The sequence below is a fragment of the Anopheles stephensi genome, chromosome 2, assembly GCF_013141755.1.
Source record: "Anopheles stephensi strain Indian chromosome 2, UCI_ANSTEP_V1.0, whole genome shotgun sequence".
NCBI lineage: Eukaryota > Metazoa > Arthropoda > Insecta > Diptera > Culicidae > Anopheles > Anopheles stephensi.
Genome location: NC_050202.1, coordinates 77,428,146 through 77,453,145, shown reverse-complemented (window position 1 = coordinate 77,453,145; position 25,000 = coordinate 77,428,146). Strand labels below are relative to the sequence as shown.

The 25,000-nt window shown below is 47.4% G+C and overlaps 1 protein-coding gene across 8 annotated transcripts in view; it reads left to right on the top strand.

Moving 5' to 3' along the window:
• Positions 1-25,000, top strand: part of LOC118508440 (cytoplasmic polyadenylation element-binding protein 4-like) — a 193,326-nt gene that overhangs the window by 147 nt on the left and 168,179 nt on the right. The window contains exons 1-2 of one of the 8 annotated variants that reach the window (XM_036048223.1): positions 93-225; positions 5,081-7,811. In XM_036048223.1, the coding sequence (XP_035904116.1) occupies positions 5,826-7,811 (1,986 nt within the window). In that variant the 5' untranslated portion in view covers positions 93-225; positions 5,081-5,825. Of the gene's footprint in view, positions 1-92; positions 226-367; positions 504-740; positions 756-4,138; positions 7,812-25,000 lie in introns of those variants that run through there. The other 7 variants (XM_036048224.1, XM_036048225.1, XM_036048227.1 and 4 more) reach the window with 7 other exon arrangements.

Here is a 25,000-nt window from a genome sequence, read left to right as displayed (position 1 = left end):
CCAGCACCGAGCGAAAGTAAGGTGGCGTGTTTTCTCCCGCAAGAAGCTAACCGTGAGCGAATCTGCTCGCTCGACGGATGGAAAAAAAGTAGTTTTTCACCAGCAGCAACGTCAGGGCTGGCGAGAGTTGCGACTGAAAAGCCTCTAGGCAGGAGCCACCACTGGCCAGACGCGTTTCGAGTGTGAACAGATTCGCATGGAAGTAGTATTTTCACGCGTGTGAAGGTAGGCAACAACCGCAGCGGGGCAGCGGGCACCAGTTTGACAGGATTTCCTACGCGTGTGTGGGAAGGTTCCTACGCGTGTGTGGGACATCTTTCCGCTAATATTCGGAGGGCCAAGTTGACACATTCCTGTGGTTGGACCGTGCAGCTCGCGACGATGCTGTGTTTCTTTATCGCTAACGCTTCAGCAAGCTCTGTGGCCGTTGCCGTATGTTGCCGTCAAAGCGTGCCAAAGGGTGGACGGTGTGGTTTGCCGTGCAGAATCTTTCGTAGCTGAGTGTATGTGATAAGTGTTTTGAGGGAAAAACTATGACGTGTTTAGTGTTTTGGTGTGTGTGTGTGGGTTTGTGAGCGGATCACGGCTTCACACACCAGAGTGTGATGTTGAATTGTTCCAAAGCTTTGCCCGTCCATCGCAGGTGTTTTAAGGTGGCAGACAGCATACGAGCGGAGATCTCACCGTCAGTCCCGGGCTGCCAGTTCTTCTTCTTCCCGTTTGCACATAGTTCATGTTTAAGGCTGTTGAATTCAGTGAGGTTTTGTACACTGTGGGTGCAGTGTTGACACGGTGCATACACGGTTCAGGTTCAGCAAATGCAATCTCAAGCAAACCAAGCGCTATGCACCAAAGTCTGGACGTAGCCTTAGCGTGTATAAGTAATGAATGTGTTTGTGTTAAAGTGTGCGTGCGTATGTGTGTGGATGCGAGTATTGGCATTGAATTGGTTTCCCGGCTAGTACGAACTAGCCGTAGTGGAGCTTATCGAAGGCAACCCATCTGTCAAGTTGCTAACTTATTTATGCACTCCCGAGTGCGCCCCAATCGGTCGTGGCACGATTGAACATAGATACAGCACCTAATGTATCTATGTTTAATGCAATCGATGAGGTACCAGCGTCCACGTCGATGCTGGCGTCCGATTTTTTTTTGTTCGATTCCCCGACGATGCTTGCTTATCAGCACAAGCTGGTGACATTTGGGTACGGTGGTGTGCGTGTTACGTGCAGTGCTAGAGCTCCGTATGTTGCGTGTGTTGTATGTGATGTTTGACTGCGTAAACGTAGCAGAGGCTAGAAAAATACGAAACCGTGCTCGAGATATGGAACACAGCGTATGGGTGCGTTGTGCTGAAGTGCGGTTTCTCCAAATCCATGTCTTCCCTGCACCGATGACGACATCGTTATCTGCTGATAAGGTGGAATCCACCACCAACGTAACGCCAGAAGAGGCCAGAAATGTGCGTGTTTACTGCGTTGAACAATGATATGCGCAGCCAGCGGGAACCGACACTAAATCGATGGGTTACGAAACGGTGGAAATAATTGTTCAACCATTCCTGCGAACGCCGTAAGCTGCGGCGAATGATGAAAAATTCAGATTATAATAGCAGCTTCTCCTGCTTGGTGGTTTGGCGTTTTGTGTTCGGTGTGACGTACGCAACATTCAGCATACAAAAATAGCCCACTGTTTTGACAGTTTCTCTTCTGACGTATACATTTATAGTTTCCCCGTGCATAGGCGCCCGTGAGAGAGGAAAACTGTTCATTCACAGGATGTTTTACGCGTGAGCGTACCGTTGCTGATACCAGCATTCAAGAGCAGCAGAGAGAGATAGAGAGAGCGAGCGATAGAGGAACACTATGTATGAAGTGGGTACCGAAAAGAGTAGGAAAGTACCGATTGATGTACACTACATTCATGAATACCAGAGTGGTTGACAGAAACAGGCTGTGTACGACGGAAAAATGTCATTGAAAATGAAAAACAAAACTCAAGTGTGAGCGGGATCGAACCATGCGAGAAAAACACATTTGTGCGATTGATTTTTCATGCCGCAAAGTTGGCACTGCTGTCATTAGAAACGGACTGTTTGCCGTGCTCTTCCCTCACGCGCTTGTGTGCAGTTCTATTGCTTATGTGGCTCTCTCGCCGAACCGTGTGGCATGAACATTGGAGTGCGGAAATTGGGGTTTTCCTTCGCTTTCCCAGCTTATCATAACGTCAAAGCCGCCTCTGCGTCCATCCGTACGGACGCCGTGAGTGACGCAGGTTAGCTTTGAACGTGTTTGAACGCTTCACATTCTCTCGCTAGATGCTCCTTCCTTTGGGCAGCACACAACAGCTCTCATTCATGTGCGGTAAAGGTTTTCCTTTCCATTGCACGTGTACCCCGTGTGCGCTGGTGTGAGTGTGGAAAAGTTATCCGGCATAACACACTGCTCTGGCGGTCGGTTGGCATGGAAAATCCTAGCGACGCCGTGTACACGATTGAGGACACCATTTTCTCTGCCTTGGTAATGGTAGCGCCCTTAGTGGTGAATTTGGCTGTGTGTGTGTGAAGTGTTTACAGACTATTTGACATTTGGACATAGCTAGAGAGAGAGAGAGAGAAAAAAAGAAAGAGAGAGAGTTATTCGGTTTGCTGCATACCGGCGCTTGATAGTTATTAGGAACTAAAGTTCTTCGATGTTTGAACCGGATCAAATGCATTTAATGTATTCCAGCAATCTAACATACCTAATGCAATAGCTATTTCTGATAGTGTCAAGGGAATTCTTCACATTGAAGGAGTATGTACACTACCGTTTTGACATATCGTGGTATAGAGTTATAGACATTTGTTCACGGTATATCAAACTGAGCTGATGTAGACACTCTCCAAAAAGTATGATAAGTCTACACCATAAGGACACACATTTTCAGTTTTCGGTAAACAAAAACACAACGAATTGCTGCCAAAAGAAAATCAACAAAAAATAAGTACTTAGTTGCTATCATAATCCATTATTTGCTGCCCAGTTCAACGCTGAGGACGACACGCACAGGCCGTCCACCACTTCCTTAGGCTGATCGTGCTTAAATGCTACATCAAGCTCTTAATTATGATTTGAAGAGTGGTGTAGTTTTTTTTCTCCGACAGTACACAAATGATGTCCGCACGGACGATGTTCCTCATTACCAATAATCCACAAACACACACAAAAAACGATAATTATGAATGAACGCAAATCAATTCGGTTACACGCAATGCCGGACGCGAAGCGCAAACGGTTTTCCGAGCTGTTTGGTAACGTTCCATAATTTCATCATTTTGCTGATGAAATATGTAATCGTTTCGTATTCGGTCAGAAGGTCGACCGACAAGGTAGACAAGCGTAACGGGAAGGGCTAATGGCCCATCGACGAATGTCCTGTTTTGGCCCAGTTCTTTTCCGGCTTGCCTGTGGTGCCTACGGACCAGGGCTGATCAGTTTACTCCTCCCACAAAAACAAGCATTCCGGAACGCATCAATCATAGCGGAAAATTTCCCATCATTACACCACCGCCAGCACCCGCGATCGCTCCCGCTTCCCCTGGTCGATCCAAGCGTCAAACGTTCGATGGAGCGTCATATCGGCTACCCCGGCGACCACTCCAAATGGATAAAATGTCTTGTGCGTTTTTTGCTGTTGTTGTGTGGCTTAGCCGTCATTAGACGGTGTGTTGGCAATTGGAAAGTTCTGTAGTATCCTTGCTATGAGGATGGGACGGCGGTTGAGCATTTTCCGATGGCACATTTTGGTTCACCAGGCATTTTACTGACGTCAGTAGGCGCTCTCGGTTAGACGAGAGTAGAGCCCACAATTATACCACCGTCTAGACGCATCCATACTGTCTGTCGCAGCGGCACACGCACGTACGCAGCCAACAAGAGAGAGAGAGAGCGCGCGGCGTGTGTGGCGTTAAGTCACACAGAAGCACACCATCGTCCCGATGCTTCGCGTTTGGGAAAAGTCGAAACGCATCTTTTCCGATTGAAACCATGTCATGATGGAGCCAAATTTCTCAACCAAAACCGTTGCAGAACTCACCGTGGCCGAGTGACTGATGGAGATGGCGATTCAAGCGAGGAGCTTAGCTTAACGGCAGCTGGGGAATCTTCGTTAAGATTGGAGTTCTGAGGCTGGAAGGCTCGTTCGAAAACTCCCACGTACCTTATTAATCGCGCTGGTGGGTGTCGTTTCTCCTGCCGAGCCACCACCACCATCCCGCCCCACCCGGCGAGTGCACGGGACCGAATCGGGTATCGACGAGACGGCGCATGTCACGCCGAGTCACTCAGCAGCGTTCGGAACGCTTCCTTCTGTTGGTGCTGCTCCGTTCGTATCCTTAGACCGAGTCGAGTTCACTAGGGTACGGTGCCACTGGGATAAATGTGCGTTTGTTTACCCGCCCCTCGCTCATTGCGTGCGTTCCCCATCGGGGAGTGTTCGGCAGGATACGGTGCTGAGTGACCCGACTGTGAACGTTTCGGTTTGCTCGGCTGCTCCATCTAGGTCCATCTTCGGCGGATGGCGAATAAAACTCAGCCAACGCTGGCTTTCTGCGGTCAATTCGTGTCGCTTCGTTTCAGGACAAGTTGATCGCAGTAGCGAAACGGACCGTTTTTTTCCGGCGTTGACAGAAGGGAAAGCACCATTAGGCTTCGGCTCGAGCCCTGACGTGCTTCGAAGGCGCTGCGGAAAAAAACACACGCCACCGTCCACTGTGTACCGTATCGGTGGTGTGCTGGTGGTCGACAGCAAACTGGTCGACGAGTTGGCAGAAAGTTTTCTTACCTTTATAACAACATTCGTAACGTTTCTACCTGGTGTTTATCGGTGTGCTTGTTAAGTTTATGTATCGCTATTTCGCTAGAGTTTATCGATGTGCTTTGAACTAGCCGCTTAGTGTGTGCGTGTGTTAATGGTAGAGTTGTTCCGAAGGCAGGGGGAGCGAATCGTGCCCGTAAGAAGACTCATCGACTGTTAAACGAAAGCTAACCTTAAACTTCAACCCTCTATCGATTGTTAACTCTCGTTGTTCGACTTTAAGCTCGTTAGTGTGAGGATGGCCCCGGACGGCTTCGGTGTGTGAAGTTAAAGTTCAAACGTGTCAAACAGTTGTGCGTTGTGCTCAATGTTAATGGTCTTGTTACATTCTGGCTCATCTTTTTCCCTCCGAGTACAGATACGCCACTGCTCTAGGTGTGCGCTCGTGTGTTAAATCGCTCGTCTGTTCGGTGAAGAACACTAATCCGCCGCGAAAGTAATCCAGCGGTTTGTTGTTGGTGTGAATGCGTGAGTCGGGAGCGTATCGCTTGGTTATGACCGTGATTACTGTCGCGTAAGTGGACGTAAAGCAAATGTCGGAATCGGAAAGTGGAGGTAAATTTTAAAATATTTAAAAAAGCGTGTAAAACCCAACAGCTGATAAGAGTATGTGAACTGCGTGTGTGTGTCGATTCGATTGAATGTGATGTATCGTGAACACGGTTGGTGAAGATAGTACTCGTCGTTTCGCAAAACGCACTGTGCACTGTGAGCCAGCAGTTGGCAAAACTTCGTAAATAATTCGCGCGTGTCGTGTCGGTGAATCGTCGTGCGTGGTTGTTTAAGCTTAGTTTAAGCTTAGTGGTTTTTCGTGAAGATTTGTGTGAAATTTGCAAGTGACTCGTGACTGAAAGGCTAAGCGTGTGTGCGATTGCAGTGACTGTTTGGAGCGGTTGAAAAACTTACCACACAGTCTGTCTGCTAGTTGGAAGGTTCCGTTCCCCCAAGTACAGGAAGAGAACAGAGCGATGGGCGATTTTCTGTACTCCAGCTCAGTTCTTGCGAACGAGTCATGCGTGGCTAATCCGTCGCTGCTCGACACGCTCAGCATCAATAATCTGCTGAACATCAAGCATTTGGCGGGGACGTCCGGTCCCGATATGGCCGGCACTGGCATCTCGGACAGTCTGGGCACGATCGGCGAATCTTCGTCCTCGTCGTCCTCGGTGTCGATGGGAGAGCGCACCAAGACAAATGGTAACGGTGGCACCGGTCCCAAACTGTCTGGTGGCGGCGGTGGTTCGGCTGGTTCGTTGGCGTTAGGCGTTGCTACGGGCGGTTCCGGTGCGTCCGTTGTCGATGGACCGGGCGGACTGCTGATGGCATCGAGCGTTGCTGCTTCCAGCTGCGGCGTAGGAGGTCTTTCCTCAGTGTCTAGCATCATCACAACGGCCATGTCGTCCGACGGTTGCTCGCTTTCGTCTGTGTCGGCTGCCCGCGAACTCTCCATGGCACTGGGCTCGGCGGCAGGAAATGTCGGCGAAGCGACGGTCACTTCTTCGCTGCTGAACGGTGGCAGCATTACATCGCCCTCGATAGTGAACCTTGGCGGGCACGGTGGCGTGAATGGGATGGGCAACGGCAGCAACGGCAGTAGCGCAAACGGCAACCACAACAACACGGGTCACAACCACAGCAATAATGGGGGCAGCAGTGCTAGCAGTTTAAACAGCAGCGGTAGCATGTGCGTGAATGGTAACGGTGGTGGTGGGAATCAGAACAGCGCCAACAACAATCTGCTCCTGGATGGTGGATCCGATCAGCTGCAGCTGCAGTCCGTAGCTGAAGAGCTCAGTCTGAAGGCGTCCGACTTGAGCTGTCTCGGTGTCACGTCCAATCTGATGAACGGATCATCACACATCGGGTCTTGCTTGGCTCCGAGCGGGCTCGGGTTCGGAACGTCACCGGATCATTCGAGCCCGTGGTCGACCGGTCCGGATGAAACGACGTCTGGCCAGGGCAGTTCCGGTGGTGCTCACCTATCAATGAATGGATTGGGAGCGTTCCAGAATTTCTCAAGCAATCTCTACAGTGGTGCCGTTGTGGCGGCTGCCGCAGCTGCTGCAGCCGCCGCTGCCCAGCAGCAACAGCAGCAACAACAGCAGCAGCAGCAACAGCAGCAACAACAGCAGCAGCAACATCAGCAACAGCGCCGTGCCATTACGGCTTCGCATGGTGGTTTCCCCAACCATCATCACGGTATCTCGCCGAGCGGTTTATCCGTGCATGGTAATGCAATGTTGCAGCAACAGCAGCAGCAGCAACAACAGCAGCAACAGAATCAGTATAAAAATTCGTACCCTTCGTGGTCCAACCCGGGCCCATGGTCACAGCAACAGTCCACCCAGCAGCAGCAACACCATCAGCAGCAGCAGCAGCAGCAGCAAGTGCATCAGCATCAGCAGCAGCAGCAAAGTTCGTTGTCCTCGTGGAACCGTGGCCGTTCCGTTTCGAGCCTCAACCCATCGGGACTCGGGCCGAACGGGCTACATTCGCGCAAGCCTCCGCACCAGTCCGGTAACCAGTCGCTCTCCCCGTACGGCATCGGCAATAGCAGCCATCTGCAGCAATCTCACCACCATCAGCAGCAACATTCGCATCAGCAACAAAGCCTACAACATCAGCATCACCAGCAGCAGCAGCAGCAGCAGCACCATCATCATCCATCGCACCATCAGTCGAACGCACTGCAGCCGTTACAGTCGAACCTTGCCAACTCGCCGTCTCGCTACAGGCGCACCACTTCATCGATTCCATTCCCCAGCAAATCGTCCCTCTCCATATCTGCCACCGGTACCGTTGGTGGCGGTGGTGGTGGTGGTGGTGGAGGTGCTGGCGGTGTCGTTGGCAGTGGCGGCGGTGTCGGTGGCATCGGTTCCGGAGGATTTCCCGGACCGCTCGACGTAGTGTCGGGCATGGACGAGAACCGTGATCCATTCCTGTCATCGTATCAGGTGAGTGACGGCGTGATTGTCTCTCGGAATGCTTTGTTTGCACCGTTTGCGAATGTGTTGGTTACCGTATTACGCAAATGTTGTGAGCGCAACGGCTCGCAGACGCATCGGCGCATGCCAACGCGTACGTAACGGGATTGAGTAATGCATCTGTGCACCGTCACCCTGCCACCTGCTTCCAACGGAGGTGGCTACAGACGGTTGGCCATTTTTAGCCGCAACCAAGCAACATCACTTAACCTTGAAACATTACGCTACTACACCATCGTAGGAGAAGGTTCTTCGTCCATCTCATGGCGGTGGCATCGTAACCGCTGTTGTCTTGTGTCTGTGCTGGGTGTGAGAAACACCACACCAAGACAGTTTTCCATTGGATCGGATCGTTCCCCGACCCGTCGAGTGTACCCACGTGATCGATGCTGCAAGCGAAAGTGTGCGGCTAGTAGCGAAAGTAACAGTGGATATAAATTGTTTGGATTTATTTCTGTACCACTCGCGGCGCAGGTTAGCGCGAAAGAACAAAGAAAGAAGCGCCCGTCGGGAGTTAGTTTTGGCTGCCAAACGACGCCGCACGGCACTCCGAGTACGTGCGATGGTTGTGAGGATTGGTGTTCATTAGCCGACCGTCGGTTGAAAACGGCAAGGTCGGGAAGGTTTTTGTTCCTCTTCTTCTTCGTTTGTGTGTCTGTGTTTGATAGATTGTTCACCTATGCGGAGGTTCTTTGTTGCCTGAGTTGGACGTTGGATAGGGGGCCAAAGTTGGCCGAAAGGAAGTTGACAACTGCGGCCGTTGCTGTTGTTGTTCGGTAGACAATCTGCACATTGAGTGATGCGATCGAGCGAAGATTTTATGTTTCATTAGTGAACGATAACTCATGCAGAAATTGATATCGTGTTCAATTAGTAATGCCATGTTCATTAACTCCTATCCATCCATCGACACCTTTTTCCTCCGATGCTATTTTGGGCGAGTTGAGAACAGATGTTGCCGAGTTCAGGTTTTAAGATGGATCTCGTAGCAAAAAGCAAACATCCGAGCGTATTTTTTCTCGTTGTTGTAGGGCTAACAACACCTGAACGATAATCCGCAAAGGCTTTCTATATTAGCGATTAACAAATCGGGAATGCAAGCTTACCATGCTTAAAGATGCAAACGGTGGCAAATCTCGTACGAACAAAAAAAACGAAAGTCTAATACTGCACCCTGCTTACGCTGCATTTATCTGCCAATGGTGAAAGCTACACTTGCAATTGCACTCAAATTGCTACCAGCAGCTCATCAGGTGTTCAGCGGAGGTTGCTTAATTTTAAAATCACCCACCCTTAAGCACATTAAATCCTGCAACCGTTGCAAACCCAACTTTTCTGCCCACCGAACGGATGCTGCCACTGCAATACCGACGCACCCGATGGAGACCGGGTTTGGAGTGTTTCTGGGGCAGCAAAAAAAACGCTTTCACCTGTCATTTGGGTGCACCGTGACAGGCTGTTGCTTCGGTACCCGGTACCGTACAGTTAATGAAATGCGTCTGCCATTAATCGCAACCGGTGCAGGTGCATTCATCCCGAAAGCGACCCGATAACACGTTTCCCGATGGTTCTGTCTGCTGTGAAACGGGGTTGTAAAGTGCACATTACGCTTCCGGGGAAGAAGGAAAAATTATGAACCCATCGGCATCAGCGATTCTGATACTGGGGTGGGAGGGTTGGTGGCGTTAAAGCGTCGGGCAGTTGGTTAAGAACAGATTACGGAAGTGTGAAGTAACAGTGCGACGCCCATTACGATTCGTTAGCTAATTAAATGGTCTGGATTTTATTTTTCGTTTTTCGTGGAGAGATCTTTGGGTTCTTTAGTGAGGTTGCGAAACGCCGAGCTCCAACTGCGGCAATTGCCATTCTGTACGGATACATGGTCTATTGATCGTGAAGAGTATGAAGTATATTTCATATTATTAAAACCTTGACTACAGTGGTGTGATTGTGAACAAATATAATATGAAGAATTTTATAACTTAAGGCAACAATACAATAAGTACGAGAGCTAGAAGATTGCCATTCAAAACCCCAGGGTTGAATGTTTCGGCAAGCCATTGATTTTTTTTTGTTCAAACGAAAATGGGCGTATGAAATTGTTTTTTTGACAGGATGAGCAAGGGAATCAAAACGTGATGTGTTGTATAGAACCTACAAAAGAACAAACGAATGCTAAGCTTTCCTGTGCCACCAAAAGAAACTGCTGCCAGGGAGTCGGATGGTCGACCATGCGGGTGGGAATTAAAGCGTAACGTGTCCTTCCAAATACGTTTTTGGTTTCTACCGAACGCGCTTTACAAAAGAGAAAGCATGGAATAGCAGGGGAAAACAGGACTTCGTCACCATACCACGATGCCCTGGCAGTCCACAAACCGGTTGTGAAGCCTCCGCCGCTTTAGAGTGTCCCACATTTTCTTGCCAACCACACCATCTTGGGCGAACACCACCGCCATTCCGTGACGTTTTCTTTATTGTGACGAATGTGCCGCTACTGGGTGGCGCGAGAAGTCGGAATCCAACCACCACTAGCAGCGGCGTAGGCTTTGTGCGCACATACCGACACGTTCGCTTCCGAGCAGTGCGGTGTGAGCATTCAGCATAATGTGGGTCCAGGATAATGACGTCATTAAAAGCATCTTTTTGACCTACTTTTCATTTGCATCATTCGAATGCTCGCGTTCGAGCATGGTTGGTACGAACAAAAACGGATGAGGAGGAGGAAGAAAACAACAAAAACCCCAAGCACAAACAAGAAACAGCAGCAGAAGAAATAAAACACGTTGATTGTGTTGCTGATATTCGCGTGCCAAGGCTGGCAAACCTCGATCTCCAAAGCCCGAACGCGTAACGGGCCGTGTGGTGTGAGTGTGCGCAAACCCGGAGCTATCATCCTGCAGGAGCTGGAGCTAGGGCTTTGGTTTTGGACGGTGCCGTGCGAGTGTTTACGTCGTACGGTGTAGGCGTTGGAATGGGGCCCCGTTCGGTAGCAACATTCGCTGGTAACGTTCCGCCGTGCTTGGTTCGGTTGTGACTTTGTGGGCCTTTTTTTCTATCCTGTTCATATATAGTTTGTAAAACTGTTCCCCAAGGGAGAGCGCAAAAAACACGCGGGCACGGGAAAAGGCTTCGAACGATTGGGTTCTTTTTTTACCGGGTTTTCATTGGGGTTCCTTTGGTGGGATGTACGGTGTGTGCTCTGGTGGCTTGGTTCGACGATGGTGACATTTGACGTTTTCGATCGGATGGTTTATGGAATGGTAGTGTTCTTCGGGTTGTTCCGGAGCAACGTGGACGTGGCTTATGCAGGAATGATGAAACTGATCCCAGCAAAAAAAAAAAAAAAAAGAGTGGGCTGTAGGGCGTAGGCACAGTGTGAATTAATGGAATGTAGTGTCACTCAGTGCAATCCCTCGCAACACACATGTAACTAAGATCGGCACATCTATCTGCAAGGCAAAACGGTTAGTTGAGTTCGCTGCGAAAATGTGTGTTTTCAAGTGTTGATTGAAAGTGATTGTTTCGTGTGATTGAATCTTGCAGCAGTTCGGAGACATTTTGAAGGAGAAACCATTTTTAGCTCAAACCGATAGCGATGTCGATAGTTAAGTAATCGAAGGATGGAAGGCTTGCAAAAGCATAAAAGAAAACCGTACGATTTATTCACGTGATTCATTCTACCCTTAAAACGCAAACAAAAAAGAGACTAGTATAAGCATAAAACGAAGCCCTCTTAGAAACGTAGCACAAAATGGAAACTAAATTCAGCACCCAAAAAAAAAAAAAACAAACCCCCTCAAGAAGACACCAAGTAGCATCGGTTCGGATGAAAAATATGTCCTACGTGGGATGATTATGGAAATTTTGCGTTTTAAGGGGTTTTTGCCTATTGTGAGCTTTTATTTTAGTTTCGTTACCAATGGCTCGCTGTTACGAGTAGGGGATGGGGAAGGGATTGTTTTATTGCATTTCGTTTGCGTTCGTTGTTGCGGATGGCATGAGGGTTAAAAAAAAAATGCTCGTTTTTCTAGCCCGATTGACCTTTCGGAAGCGGGTCGGGTCCGATTCGTAGAAATTTCGATCCAACTTTGGAAAGCGTGACAAGTTTATGTGTTCTGTTTTTTTCGGTGTCTAGATTCGATGGTTCGCTTAAAACTAGTTCAGTTTTTGTTAAGGTTCAATTGCATTTTTTTTAAAGTGTTAAGGAATTAAGAGAAACAAAACTAAGTTGAAGATATTTTTCGGATACTGCTGTAACAATTGCAGTAAATATCGAGTTTGCGCTTCAACTTCAGGACGGGTTAAGCGTTGCATGCCAGTATGATTGTCGAGCCACTGGCAAAAGGTTCGTGTCATGTTCGGTACGTTACATTTAAGTTTTCAGTTTGGTCATCACACAGTTCGATTTTTTCTGTCGCTTTTGCTCGCGCTCGGCAGGCAGGCAGGACAAGAACGGACACAACGTTTTTTTTTTCCTGCGCTGGTATGTCTCCAAATGGAACGCAAAACCTTGGTTTGGTGGGCATGAGCAAGTGGAGGATGGCCGGATGGATGGTGAAAGATTTAAAATGTTAACTGGTAGGGTTTGTTCTTATGTTCTTTGGCCATTACAGGCACGACACCCTTCTTGCTTGCCTGACGATGCTCCACAGTTGAGTTGAAGGAACGCGCTGGAATTTCGGACGGATTGGCGCGAGTGTGTGTGTGTGTGTGATTGATAATGTCTGTATGTGGCATGGCGTCATGGCCATCGGTACAGTGGCCCGATCCTCTCGCCATCGGGCCTGACGACGCCAAAGCTTTCTGCCTCCGGTTTCCGTTTGCCGGTTTGGCAGTGGTAATTTATTCACTACGTTTTCTGTCGAGTGTATGTTATTCTGGTCGATTTGGTTGGGTCCTCCTGCGTCCAGTTTGCGCTCCCGCTTACAACGAATTGTCATGTTTCTGCTACTCTCGGCTCGGTCGTTCGGTTACGAACCGTACCATCTCGAACCGGTTGGATGGAATTGGGTGGCGGTGGATGGAATGTTTGAGAAAATCGATGATGAGTCGAAGTTAGCCCCGTGCCGAACGTAGCGAGCACTGTTTGCTCGATGACAGGGAGAACGCCTTTAATGTGTTTGAGCCGCTTCGAACAACGGCACAGCAAAATGGAGGCGCCTGGTGGTTCATTAAAATGCTGCTTTGTCTGTTGTGCGAAACATTTTTGTTTCAATGTTTTTTTTTCGCTCTTTCGCCCACATTGTTACATGGGTCAATTTGGTTAATTTCAATTTAATATAAAGGAAAAAAAAACGTAGTTTAAATGTGTCATTATAAACTTTTCAATCTAAATCGATAGTAAGTAAACTCTAGAGCAAGTAAATTAGATTGGTCAACGATGACTTCGTTGTTTGGCTGAAATTGAATGTTCGCTTCGTAAATAAGTTCAATTGCTTCTTCTTGTCAGCCCAAACAGCTTACAGCTGACAGGCAGAATTTATGGCACACTGAGGAAAACTTCTCGGAAAGCTCTCGCTTACCTATACTGCTCTGCATTTGCATTTCGTTTGTTCTTTTAATCCTTTACACATGTACACACACTGCGCGGGAGGGTAATGCTTTTGTTCTGATGTTTGACGTGATTGATTATCTTCTGCCTCGCCTGAAAAGCGTCCGTACAGCAGCATTTTCACCCTACCAAAATGCCCACGGCGGTCGAGTATTTTTCTTCGCAACACTTGGCACAGCCACACAACTACAGGCGCACACATCGAATCGATCAGTTCGGATGCGATCCTTATCGTGAGGTTTCGGTTTGCTTGCTGTACTGCTGTACGGGTTGTGACGGCACAAAGGATTCAAGATCGTTTGTTCAATAGTTGATTCGGCTGCGAAGGTTAAGACAATGGCGCTCCCGGGGCACTTACCGATACCACGCTACATCGCCGGTAGGACGTAGAAATGACGGGACGATATTTGGTTATGTAAATTCTGCTCGCTGTGCTCCATTTTGCTTTTCACTTTCTGCTTTCCCCTTCCCCTACTGGCCGGGTGTGGTTGTGGTTGAAGCCGGTTGAAAGTGTACGTGGTACCATGAGCAGCACTTCTTACTTTAGCCAAGCAAATACGCTTTTCTTCCGCTGTGCATGGCTTTCCTGTTTCGGCCATGTTGTGTGAATGTGTGGAGTCTTTGTGTGTTTTTTTTTTCTTTCACTCGGTGCTCTGCTTAGTGTGGCCTCCACCATCATTTAGGTGTCTGCGTTGATTTTTCTTACTGACTCATGGCTTGCGTTTTTACGAACGCGCTCACATGTCAGTTGGCTTGGTGACGTCGTCACACTCTTGACATAATGGTGATGGCTTAGCTATCCTCTTTCTTACGTATTACGTAGGGAGCGGGTCGCCGACGTTCTTTCACCGCTCGGTTTCGCTTCCCACCCGGTGCGGCGCCCGAAGGGATTTCGGGTTTTTCTTTTGCTATGCTTCGCTGCCATGGTTACCAACCTCACCAGCAAGCAAGCTGATGGTTATCGATTACAAAAGCTCGCTTTGCATCATCATCGTCAGGGCCGTAGACCACCAGGGCAGACCATTCACATGATAAGTGTTTTCGGTTAGGAAATCAAATGCATAAGTTTCCATCGCTGGCATGCTCTAATTACGGTTTCCATGTGCAAATGTCTCTTTTAATTGAGGCCAACATTTGCACCCGCTTGATAGAATGAGGTTTTGTCGTCATGCGACGAGTCTTAACGCCTGCACGCATCACGGAGAACGACGTTAAGATGACGCGAAGCATTTTTTTATTACTCTTTCGCATTGTCACTGTTTGGCTTTCATGCGTTTACGATTGGGGTTTTGTTTTCGTACGGCAGCAGGGGGTAAATTATCCTTTAAGCTTCACTAAAGGATACGAGTGTGCGCCGATTGCTTTCCTATTGATTCTGGTCTTTCTCTCTTTTATGCGATGATAAAAAGGGAACCAAATTAGTCACGTTTTTGTAATTTAAAGACGAATGAAAGAGAGAACCACACACACAAACACACACACTTACAGACATTTCATGGTTGTCCATTTTCCCGTACCTCACCAAATGCTGGCGCAGCAGTGCACTGAAGCCAACAACTCGTATGCCTCTGTGTTGTTAAGTCTCCACTACTCGGGTCCGGGGTAGAAGGGGGTAGGTGGGGATCCATATCCATTTTCCTTTCGGTTCGATTTCTTGCGACAGTTCCCGCTACCAACGTGACTCGTTTTACTTTCTCCCCGAGCCATTAATCGGCGGAATCGTCCCTTCGGTTGGTGTGCTCGTATGGTTCGTGTGATGGTTGTCTGATTTTGTCTTTTGTTAGTGCATTAGTAGACCGAAGCAGACTTTCCCTTTTGGTTTGGCGTTCAATATATCTGGCTAATTTATACTGTACCGCTTGGCACCGTTTCAAATGGTGACCCGCTCCGGATTGGGCTTAAAAGTCTCGCCGGGTGTCTCGGGTTGGTTGTGGCAGAATCGCTTCAGCTCCCCTCGGGCCCCAATATTTTCCCGGCCCCATTCTATAAGATGTTTAATATTCCGGGCGAACATGTTGGATGTGTTTTTTTTTGTTTGCCCAAGACTACAAGACTTAATCTGGCAATTGTTTATTGGAGGAGGTCTGTTCGGTGCCGCTGTTCGGTACGCCGGATTGCGTTGCATTAGCGGGAGGGTTACGACATGTGCGCTTCAAAGAAAACGCGCCTATTAGGGCAGGGTTCATGTGGCCGCAAGGTTCGTTTTATTTAATAAGAAAAAGCCGAAGCAACGTGAAAGACGAGGAGGCTGTTGGAGTATACTTTTCTTTGTTCTTATTTAGCTTTACGAGGTTTTACCGAGCAAAAGTTTGTTCGTGTTTGCTGCTGGTGAAGCTGGTGGTGAGACACAACAAAATGAACAAATGCTGCCAAAAAGAAAAACTTGTCGACCGCAAAACTTTTTCCCGGCTGTGGCTGAGGATAACGTTGACAAATGTCTGACTGGAATGCTAATTGGGTGATAGTTAAGGTGTGCTTCTTTCCCTGGAAACGGGCGAAACTTAACATTTTTTGCCTTATAGTCTTATTGCTATGGGGTCATCGATTTGGGGCGTGTAAAGAAAATGGATAACATAAAGCAAAAATGAGTTCATTTTTTCTAAGTTTCTTAACTACGTCAGTAAATTTAATATTTTTTTCACTCTTACTAAAACAGTTGCCGAATGTGTAAATTAAATCTTACAGTTGATCATAAAGAAACAATTCTTAAGAAACCAGGGATACCTGAACACCGGATGAAAATTCTACAATTGTGATCATTCCCACGAAATTGATTATTCCTTGGGCAAACATGATACTCCCGACGGTACGACTCTTTTGTGCCTCGGTTTACCAATTGGCCGAGCAATTTATTTTCTTCGATTTGCATATTTGGTGTATCTGGATGCTTCCGCTCGCATACGGTATACGTGTGAGTGTTCACCGGAAAACTCATATGAACCCTCCAGAACCTTCGGTTCCGCTAGCGCTGACCTAACCTCCGGGAACGACCGGTGAGCTTCGTACGAATTGTTCTACTTTAATTTTACACTTCATTCGGTAAAGGGCAACCCGGTGGCAAGATTGCTTCGCCGCGCACGAACAGAACAATCCCCAACTAGAGAACATTGGCGGTTCATTTGCGGTTCATTGTGAACCGGGCCAATGTGCATGTACACGACCACTGGCGGTATGCGCCGTTGTACTTGCTTTGCAGGTATCAGACATTTTCCGTTCGGTCGTGTGGGTTTGCGTGTATTACAGTTGCTACCGGAACACCGATTCATTTTAAGGGGTATTGCCAGCAAATTGACAAGACTGTACCCGGTGCTCCTGACCATGCCCTCTCGTAGCGTGTGTGTGTGCGCGCGCCCCCTTGAGCGTAATCGAATAGTGTCTGCAACCTTAATTTTCTCTCGTCCATTCAAACGATGACTTAGAGCGTTATCATAGGTGGTGTTTTCACCGCATAAAGGAAGCGACGTATTTGTTTCACCAGCGCACCGGTACACCATTCAAGCGAGTGGATGCTTCTACCTGTACGATCCCCTTTTTTTTTTGCTGCACACCCGATCCGTGTCCAACGGGGTTTTCCAATTGCATGAGCACCAAAATAAAGAAGAAACGAGAGAGAGAGAGGAAAAAAAAAACGCCCATCGCCTCATCCGATAAAATGGACCGGGACCGATCCAAAACCCAATCTACTACTGTTCGCTCTCTTCTATTCGGTCGACCACACCAAACAAAAAAAAATTGAAATGAAATAAAATTCCCCTACGCTTAAAGAACAAACAAAAAATTGGTTCACCTTAAAGTGGCTGACCTCAGGCGTACCAGGGGGGTTTTCAACATCCGGTGGGTGGGAGGGCACAATTTTGCTCAAGATATGAGTGAACGCAATCGATTGGAAAAAGAGTCCCAGGTCAAGTTATGTGATCATGATTTTCCAGGTAGCTGACTTAAGGAGTGCGAGAAGGTCACAAAACCTTCCGGCCGCTTTTTTTGTTGTTTGGTGAGAAGATCAAGAGGATGTGTTTCCGTGCTGATTGTATCAAATTGACTGAGGCAAGTGTCTTGTCCAAATATCGTGTACATTGTCCGTGGGAGGCATTTCGATGCGTAGTGGGATATCCACCGGAGCCTTTATCCGGGTGAGTTGGTTGGAGGTAATGAGATTAAGCCATGATGATGTTGATGGTGATGCAAGCCCCAAAAGTTTGACAATAATATTAGTGTTTTCTTTTAAACTTAAACAGTTTAGTGGATATTTTTCCAATATATAGAATCATTGAAGTAGAATTTAATTAAAACTTTTCTATCTGGTGTCTCTTGAAGTAAGAACTTCTAAATTATTCACTTGAAAGGCTAGCGCTAAGAGCCTGCGAACTCATACAAACGAAAGGGTAATTGGTTATGCAAAAGAATGTTGAAACAATTTTGTTCCCCTTCCCATTTTGTGAAACACAAAAAAAAGGCAAACGGCACAAGAATTACAATCACAACATACATTAGTAGCGGGCGGAAAACAAGAAATAAAATCCGCACTCGATTTTCTACCCCACCTCTAAATGGAAATGCTGTAAGTGCATCTTTGACCACGTACTACAAAGATCGTCTTGGAGGCGCTGTGGAAATGCAAAACAAAGCAGCAACTCTTGTGCCGGAAAATGGCATCAACCCTTGGCAGCACGGCACTGCTCGTGGTAGCAATTACTCGTGAAAGTAATCAAGAATTGAATGCTTATGCCAGTGCAAATAATTGAAATTCTTTTCCACCGGTCGGTCGGTGCTGCAAATCATCATCACCCTGCCTCCGACTGCAACTGAACACTGATTGCACTTTTGTGCCAATCTGCAATGGTCCTGCCTTCCATTCTCACCTCACACCCCTCCCCCCCCAGCCTTGTACCGCTCCAAAGAGAGTGTTTGGAGCTTCAGCATGATAGCAGTGGGAAGAGATTTTCTGACGGTGCATAAAACAACCAACAAAAACGGGGCACATTTTGGGAAGTTATTTCGAAATGACACTCCCCGGTCCACTGCCTAGCGTCCTGGGTAGTTGGTGGATTGATGGAATGGATTGTGTGTGTGTGTGGGGAAGGGACAGTGATGGCACACACCATCACTATTATTTATTCACAATACTTTCAAACTGTGAAGATGCTTTACTGGCTAGGCAATGGGCCCGTTCAAGGTGTTGCGATGGCTGGCAGCAAACGGGAGTTTTGTCTAAGCGTAAGTAAGGTGTTTTGTTTGTTTTTGCTTTGAGCTACCGGTTGGCAGGCTCGGCAAGAAGTGCTGTAGCTCCTTGCATGGTTCCACAGTTCCACGGCTTCCACGCGCGTTCCCTGCCAAGTGTGCATTTATTTCCATTTGCAACCAGACCACACAGGGCTCTGGCTTTATTTGAATGTGCACGCCTACAATGCGCTCCACACCGTTCCCGCTATCGCCGTACAGTGATAGCGCGAGTTAAAGGATGGTGTTGGCAACATTTTTCTTTCACACCATCGCACTGCTGAGCAAGGGTACGATGATTCGTTTCGTGTCATGGGCATGCAAGTGTATCTACTTTTCGTACGGAGGAAGCTCTGTTCCACGGTGAAACACTTCTGGTGGCGCAGTAAGTCGGTGGTGGAAACCGCACAAAACTCTAAAAGCTTTCCACTACTTGTGCAAAATGTTTGGCAGCGAAGTTTTGCAATTGGGCAAAACTGGAAACGGCATGTTGGTGTGCTCCGAAAACGAAGGAGATTCGTTTCCCCGTGTGAAGGAGCCACTACTTGTGTGGCTAACAACCATTACGGGGTGGTGTTTTTTCTTTTTGCGTACCGTTTTCCCTGATTAAAGTACTGTTAGGTTTGTACTTTAATTTAGAAACATGTAATTCCTTGCCAAACTTCCAACAGCCTGTATTTACCGATAGAGTGTTTAACGAAAAAGTTTAATTGAATATTTGCATCGCTTATCACTTTTCCGTTTAGTATTTCAATGTACAGAGGATCATTCAATTCCAAGCACCAAGGAATAAGAATACGCAAGGCTATGGAAATTAAAAATACTTTCAAACGCACATCGGTGTCTGACTATCAGTTCCAGCAACGGAACGAGCCAGAAGCGAATCTTATCGGCTTATCCATCATTAAAATGTTTGCTTTGGGCTGAATAATGAAGCAGCGCTTTGTTGTCGAGCCGTTTTAATTCATTTAAACGCTTACGTTAACGAACAGTACTGCTGCTGCTGTTGGATGTTTTCGTTTTATCGTGAAGAGAAGAAAGCTTAGGCTTGCACGCTTCTTAAACAATGTCATTACTTGACACAACTGGCTCGTCTGCGTTCAACGCATACGCTCGCAAGTGGAATGTACTTTTGAATGTGGAACGGTTTCCTTCCAGTTCCACAAGACGCACCAACAGTTCCGCCCAGCCTGCAATGAGGTAGAAGCGGATTAATCTCACAGTTGACTGGGTGCGATTTTAAAGCTAGGAATCGGGAAAGAAAGCCAACCTCAAGACCGGGCAATGAATGAAAGCGTAAGCATAAAAGTATCGCCACTGCTCCTTCCCCTGGGCTCCTTTCAGTCTACCCATTTAAACAAAGTGATGTGGTATTACTTAATTCTCGTAATGGAACCGATAAGCTGCGTCTGTCTTTGCGTCCCATCCGATCTCGCGTCCCATCCGATCCCGCGTCCCATCCGTCAACTCGGTCGAATGCTTCGTCGAATGTGTTGACCATCCGACAGAACGCCGTCACCGTGTACTGGCGCTTGCTAGCCCAATATCGGCAACGTATCGGGGTGGGCGCCGGTAGCCTAACGCTTCTTGCATTGGTTGTGGGCATGCTAAGGGGGCTGGAACGTACAATGTCACACGGGCGGGAGGCTAACGAAGCTGTTTAAACTTTACTTTGACGTAGGAAGTAAATTGATTGGCTCGTTCGCTCGTCCGCCACCGTGCGTGGAGTCTGCCACGAGGAAATGGCTGCATCATCAAGGATAACGAATCGAGAGCCATGTGACGCTCGGGGTTTTGGCAGCAGTGGGGGGGGGGGGGAGAGAAGGTGGCTCATGTTCGTCGTTGCTGCTTAAAGAGCGACCGAAGGAAGCCAAAGATTTGGTGCGGTTTGGCCGCTGTCGCGCGGAAAACCGATGAAAGGAAAAGAAATTCGGCACGTCCTTCGGGCCGCAAAAGGTACGTGTGTGTGGTGTTTGCCCGTGCTTCTGCTGCTGCTGCTGGTACCGTTGACTGACTGCCTTTTTTGGGATGTAATTTTTCGATCCCTTTTTTTGCAGCTTCGTGTCGTGTGCCACGTCTCCGAGTGCCGGGCGAGCGAACATTGCCCAGTGTCGAGGCAGACTGACGACAAAATTTGCGACTCCGAGCGCTGGCTGTATGTGGCTAAATATATAATTTACTGCTTATGAACTGTCGCCACAAAGCGATTTGCCACTTTTGGCTGAGGTTACAGAGCGGGTTTCGAAGCCAAGTGTAAGAGAACCCCTAGCCCCCCTCCCCCGCTGCTCCCCCGCGCCCCGTTTTCCGTTACAGAAGAAAAAGAAGCAATAAGCTCCAGCAAAAGGGTCGTGCTGGCGATATTAAAGCTTCGGTGGGTCAAATTTTAAACGAACGTTCGCCTTGTAAATGTCATTTGGAGTTTAGCAGTTCGATGGCTTCGGGCAAAATGGACATTATAAATTTACCCACACAGTTTAATCTTCCTCACACACACACACACACACCCACCTTTAAAGGATATCGCTTCAATTAGAAAATCTTGTAGTGGTAAGCGCACCAGCAATGCGTTGTGGTGATTGTTTTCCAACACTTTAAAGTTAGTTTGGTTCGTTTTTGCGTCGCCCATCCATCCTCACTCGGGTGCCACGGTGCCAAGTTAGGTCGTAGTAAAAGTTGCGCTTCTGCAGCTGCTTGAATAATTCAGCAAATATTTCTGTGCAGCAAATTGTGATGGGTAACAACAATGCAAGTTATTAGGAGGCGAAATAAGTTTACCACGCTTCGGTGCAGATGATTTTTTAAACATTCGACCGGCCCAGCAGTGCAGCAGAAGAATAAGAGCGATCGACGTGAAACAGAGTTTCTTGGCAAATGAGCAATCTTGTAACAAACAGGAGAGAGGAAAAGATGTTTTACGTTGGTTTTTTGTTTGTTTGTCTGTATGTGTGTGTGTGCCTCTTCCGACATTACACTGTTCTGTGCTATCCGTGCAAACAAAAATGCAATGCAAAAGTGCTTGCCAGTGCACCCGGCGTAACGACACGGAAGACGTGGAAGTTGCGAGAAATGTACTTCATCTCTGGAGACCTTTTTTTTGTGGATTTAGAATTAACATAGCACAAAAAAAAAAAAAGTTGGAACGCAGTTGTTGAGTTGTTACTGCATTGTTGGGATTTATTGTTGTAGCTGAAGGACGGTTGCAGCGAACGAGGGGCGAACCGCAAACAGTGTGGATGACAGAAGTTGGAAAAAAAAACACAAAACCGAGCATCAATTTAAGTATCAGAAATTGTTGTGTTTGGTTGAGGAAATGAGATTGAAGAGCCATTATGATGAAACATCATTGCTTTGCCATTTTTTAAATAATCCATGGATTAATACATCAGTTATTCATTTTGAATACTTTGAAGCATCAGAGTTCATTCGATTCAAATAATAATAATTTTAAATTTTTAGCAATATTACTATGCAATGCAAGAACAAGAAGTATCAGATTGATCGAATAATAAACAAGTTCATGAAACGTGTCGTTGTGACATCCCCTATCTATGACAGGAAGAACTACATTTTACGCTCTAACAAACTCACACTGCAGTTGCGTAGACTCTCCCTTTGATGCAACGATGATCATAATGGTAATAATGATGATATGACGATAATGACAACTTACACAATGGTGGGACAGACAATCGGGTGCAGCTATACTGAAATCCAGTTCGGTGCAAACATCGCGTCTATTTCAAGCTGCTGTTCCGCTCTCTTTCTTTTACAATGTTTATCAGCCCCACCAGCCTCCCACCTTCTTTTTCTAACTTACGGTGTAAAATTTCCTACAAAAAAAAATATGTTGCTCAAGTGCGGAGCTCTCCCGAGCATTGAACATCACGGCACAGGCAAAGTAGATGTGCTCGATGCTGCACAAATCGCTTGCAAAGTGAAGTGTTATTTGGCTGAACCGGGCAGCAAACTCGATGCAGAGTGAGGGGGCAGGTGTGGTGTGCTGCGTAGTTCCGAGGAAAAACCTCTAGCCCTGGAGTGGGCAAAGGGGAGCTCGACAATGGTGGGACCCAGTGGTGCACCAGAGCTGTTATAAAGCAATTCATTTGAGTGTAGAATGTAAAATCGAGAAGCGGTGTTAGGAAAAAAAAATGCTCCACCCAGCGAATGTACGGGGAAGCGGAAGCGGCTAAGTTTGTGTGTGTGTGCGTGTGTGTGCGGTTGTGTACCCCGCTGCATTCAGTAGAATGGGATAGAACAGGGCGGGATGGTGCCGGACCAGCAAAAAAGACCAGGCGTCTCCATCGTGTGTAGTGAGAAATCAGCGCCAAGTCCTTGGTGAGATGGAAATGGTTCCGAAAGTGGGTTGCTTGCGTGAAACCACGGGACGAGAAACGATGCAAGACGACGACACTACGTTTTGTGGTGCTGGGGATGTGGCAAAGGGAGATGATCGAGTGAAAACAAAAAAAAAGGAGGTAGAACTAAACCAGAGCAAGTAAACGGGTCGCTTCCGCGGGCTGTGTTGTTGGACAGCGTGGCCGGACTATCAGAAACTTTGTCGACAAACTTCCCACACGGCAACGGGGAACATGGGAAGCGGTGTTCATGGTAGTGCGAGCGCGAACTACAGGCGCACCGTACACGGGGAAGGCTTCCGAGGACAAGCGAAAGCGTGTGAGCTTTGTTGGTGACAAGATAGCGATTGTTTGAGCAAAAGTAACAAGAACCTCCTTCGGGAGCGCCGGAAGCACTCTAGGGAATCCTGCCACTGAATGGAGTGGACCGTATCGGAAATGTTGCTTCGCTGGGGCTGCCGGCGAGCGACGAGAGCCTTTGCTTGTTTTGCGGGCTGCACACACAAGGGCTGCACAAGCCGGTGTTTGCTGCTGGTAGGGTTCGATTTGCTTTCGGGGTGGGGTAGTTACGGGATAGAAAAATGGCATGATTCCCGATAGCTTTAGGTGAAAATCGAAATTTTATGAAACATCACATGCACCGGTAGAGCGTTATTGCGATGCGCCCGTCCTGGTTACGGTTACATTTTTACGATGAACATTCACAAAGCAGGCTCGAGGGTGGATGAGAGTGGTGCATAGTTTTAATGAACTGCTTGATCATCTGCTTGAAAGACGTGTAAGACAATATCAAAAGATTGCATCCCACGCGGCAAGTGCAAACGGTTGTGCTTCCCGAGAATGTCGAGCACACGGTACCCAGAGTGCGTGTGTGTGAGTGTGCTGCTGCTAGTAAAAGTGCATCGATTGTCAGTGCATTCCAGTCAAGCGAACAAAGGTTTCTTTGAAGTTGGGGAGTCTACGGGAGTTTCGTTAATGTATGCATTACCCGAGCGAGATAAACGGTACACAACGGGTGGGAACGCTTTGGGGAATCGTTTTCATCAAACAGTTGACCTACTTAAAAATGTATTACAAATTCTTAAAACGGGCAAAAATATGCATATACACTAGAGCTGAGTGTGCACAGTAGGTTTTACACATTTCCTTTTATCTAATCACTTGTTTTTCTCTTCTGCTTTCAGGTGAGTCGATGCGTTTCATCAAGGTATATATGAGCGAGATACGGCGGAGATCAGTTGAGTATTAGTGACAGAAGCACTTTGAAAAAGCCAGCGTTAAACATTTACAATTAATTTTAAAATATAATTTCTACTTGAAATAAAACAAATTAAGTCGGAAGAATCTGTAATTTGGTAGATACGAAATTGCTTATAACTTACTGACTTATAAGGCGCAACAACCGCTTCAAAGTCTTGGTTTGCTGAAGAAATCCTTCATGCCGTCGTCTAGCAATGCCGGCCTGTAGTTGGAAGAATAAACGACATCACTACATCTCAACTTAAGCCTTACACGCTTCCTCAATCCATGTGGCTCGCTTAAAGAGACTCTACGGGCTTGGTTGTCCGGTGCCAGACCCATTTAATTTTCACGCAAGACCACCGGAGCCTTGCGAGTCTAAACTGCTGCTACAAATTCGCTGTCTATGTCGTAAGCCCAAAAGGCTTTATGGGCTGAGGCGTCCGGTGTTATTCTCATAACATTGAAATTTTTTGGAGCTCCATCGAGCAAAGTCTATTAGTTTAAACAATTCTTATCAAAAACATCGACACCCATATGCAACGATCGTGCCGAAAACATACCTTCAAATCAAACACCTAATTGTCGTTTACCCGTCACTTTGCAATCAATTAAGCGTTCCCTTATCACACGATCCATCAATGCTGCAAGAGGCGCGGTAGCGAACGGCAAACACAGGCCCGCGCACGTGGCCGCAAAAATGGCTCGATCTGCGAAAAATTGGCTTGCGTGCGTGTTGCATGTCAATGGGCTGATTTGCTAAGCCACAATAAATATTATTCCAATACGCTACGTTT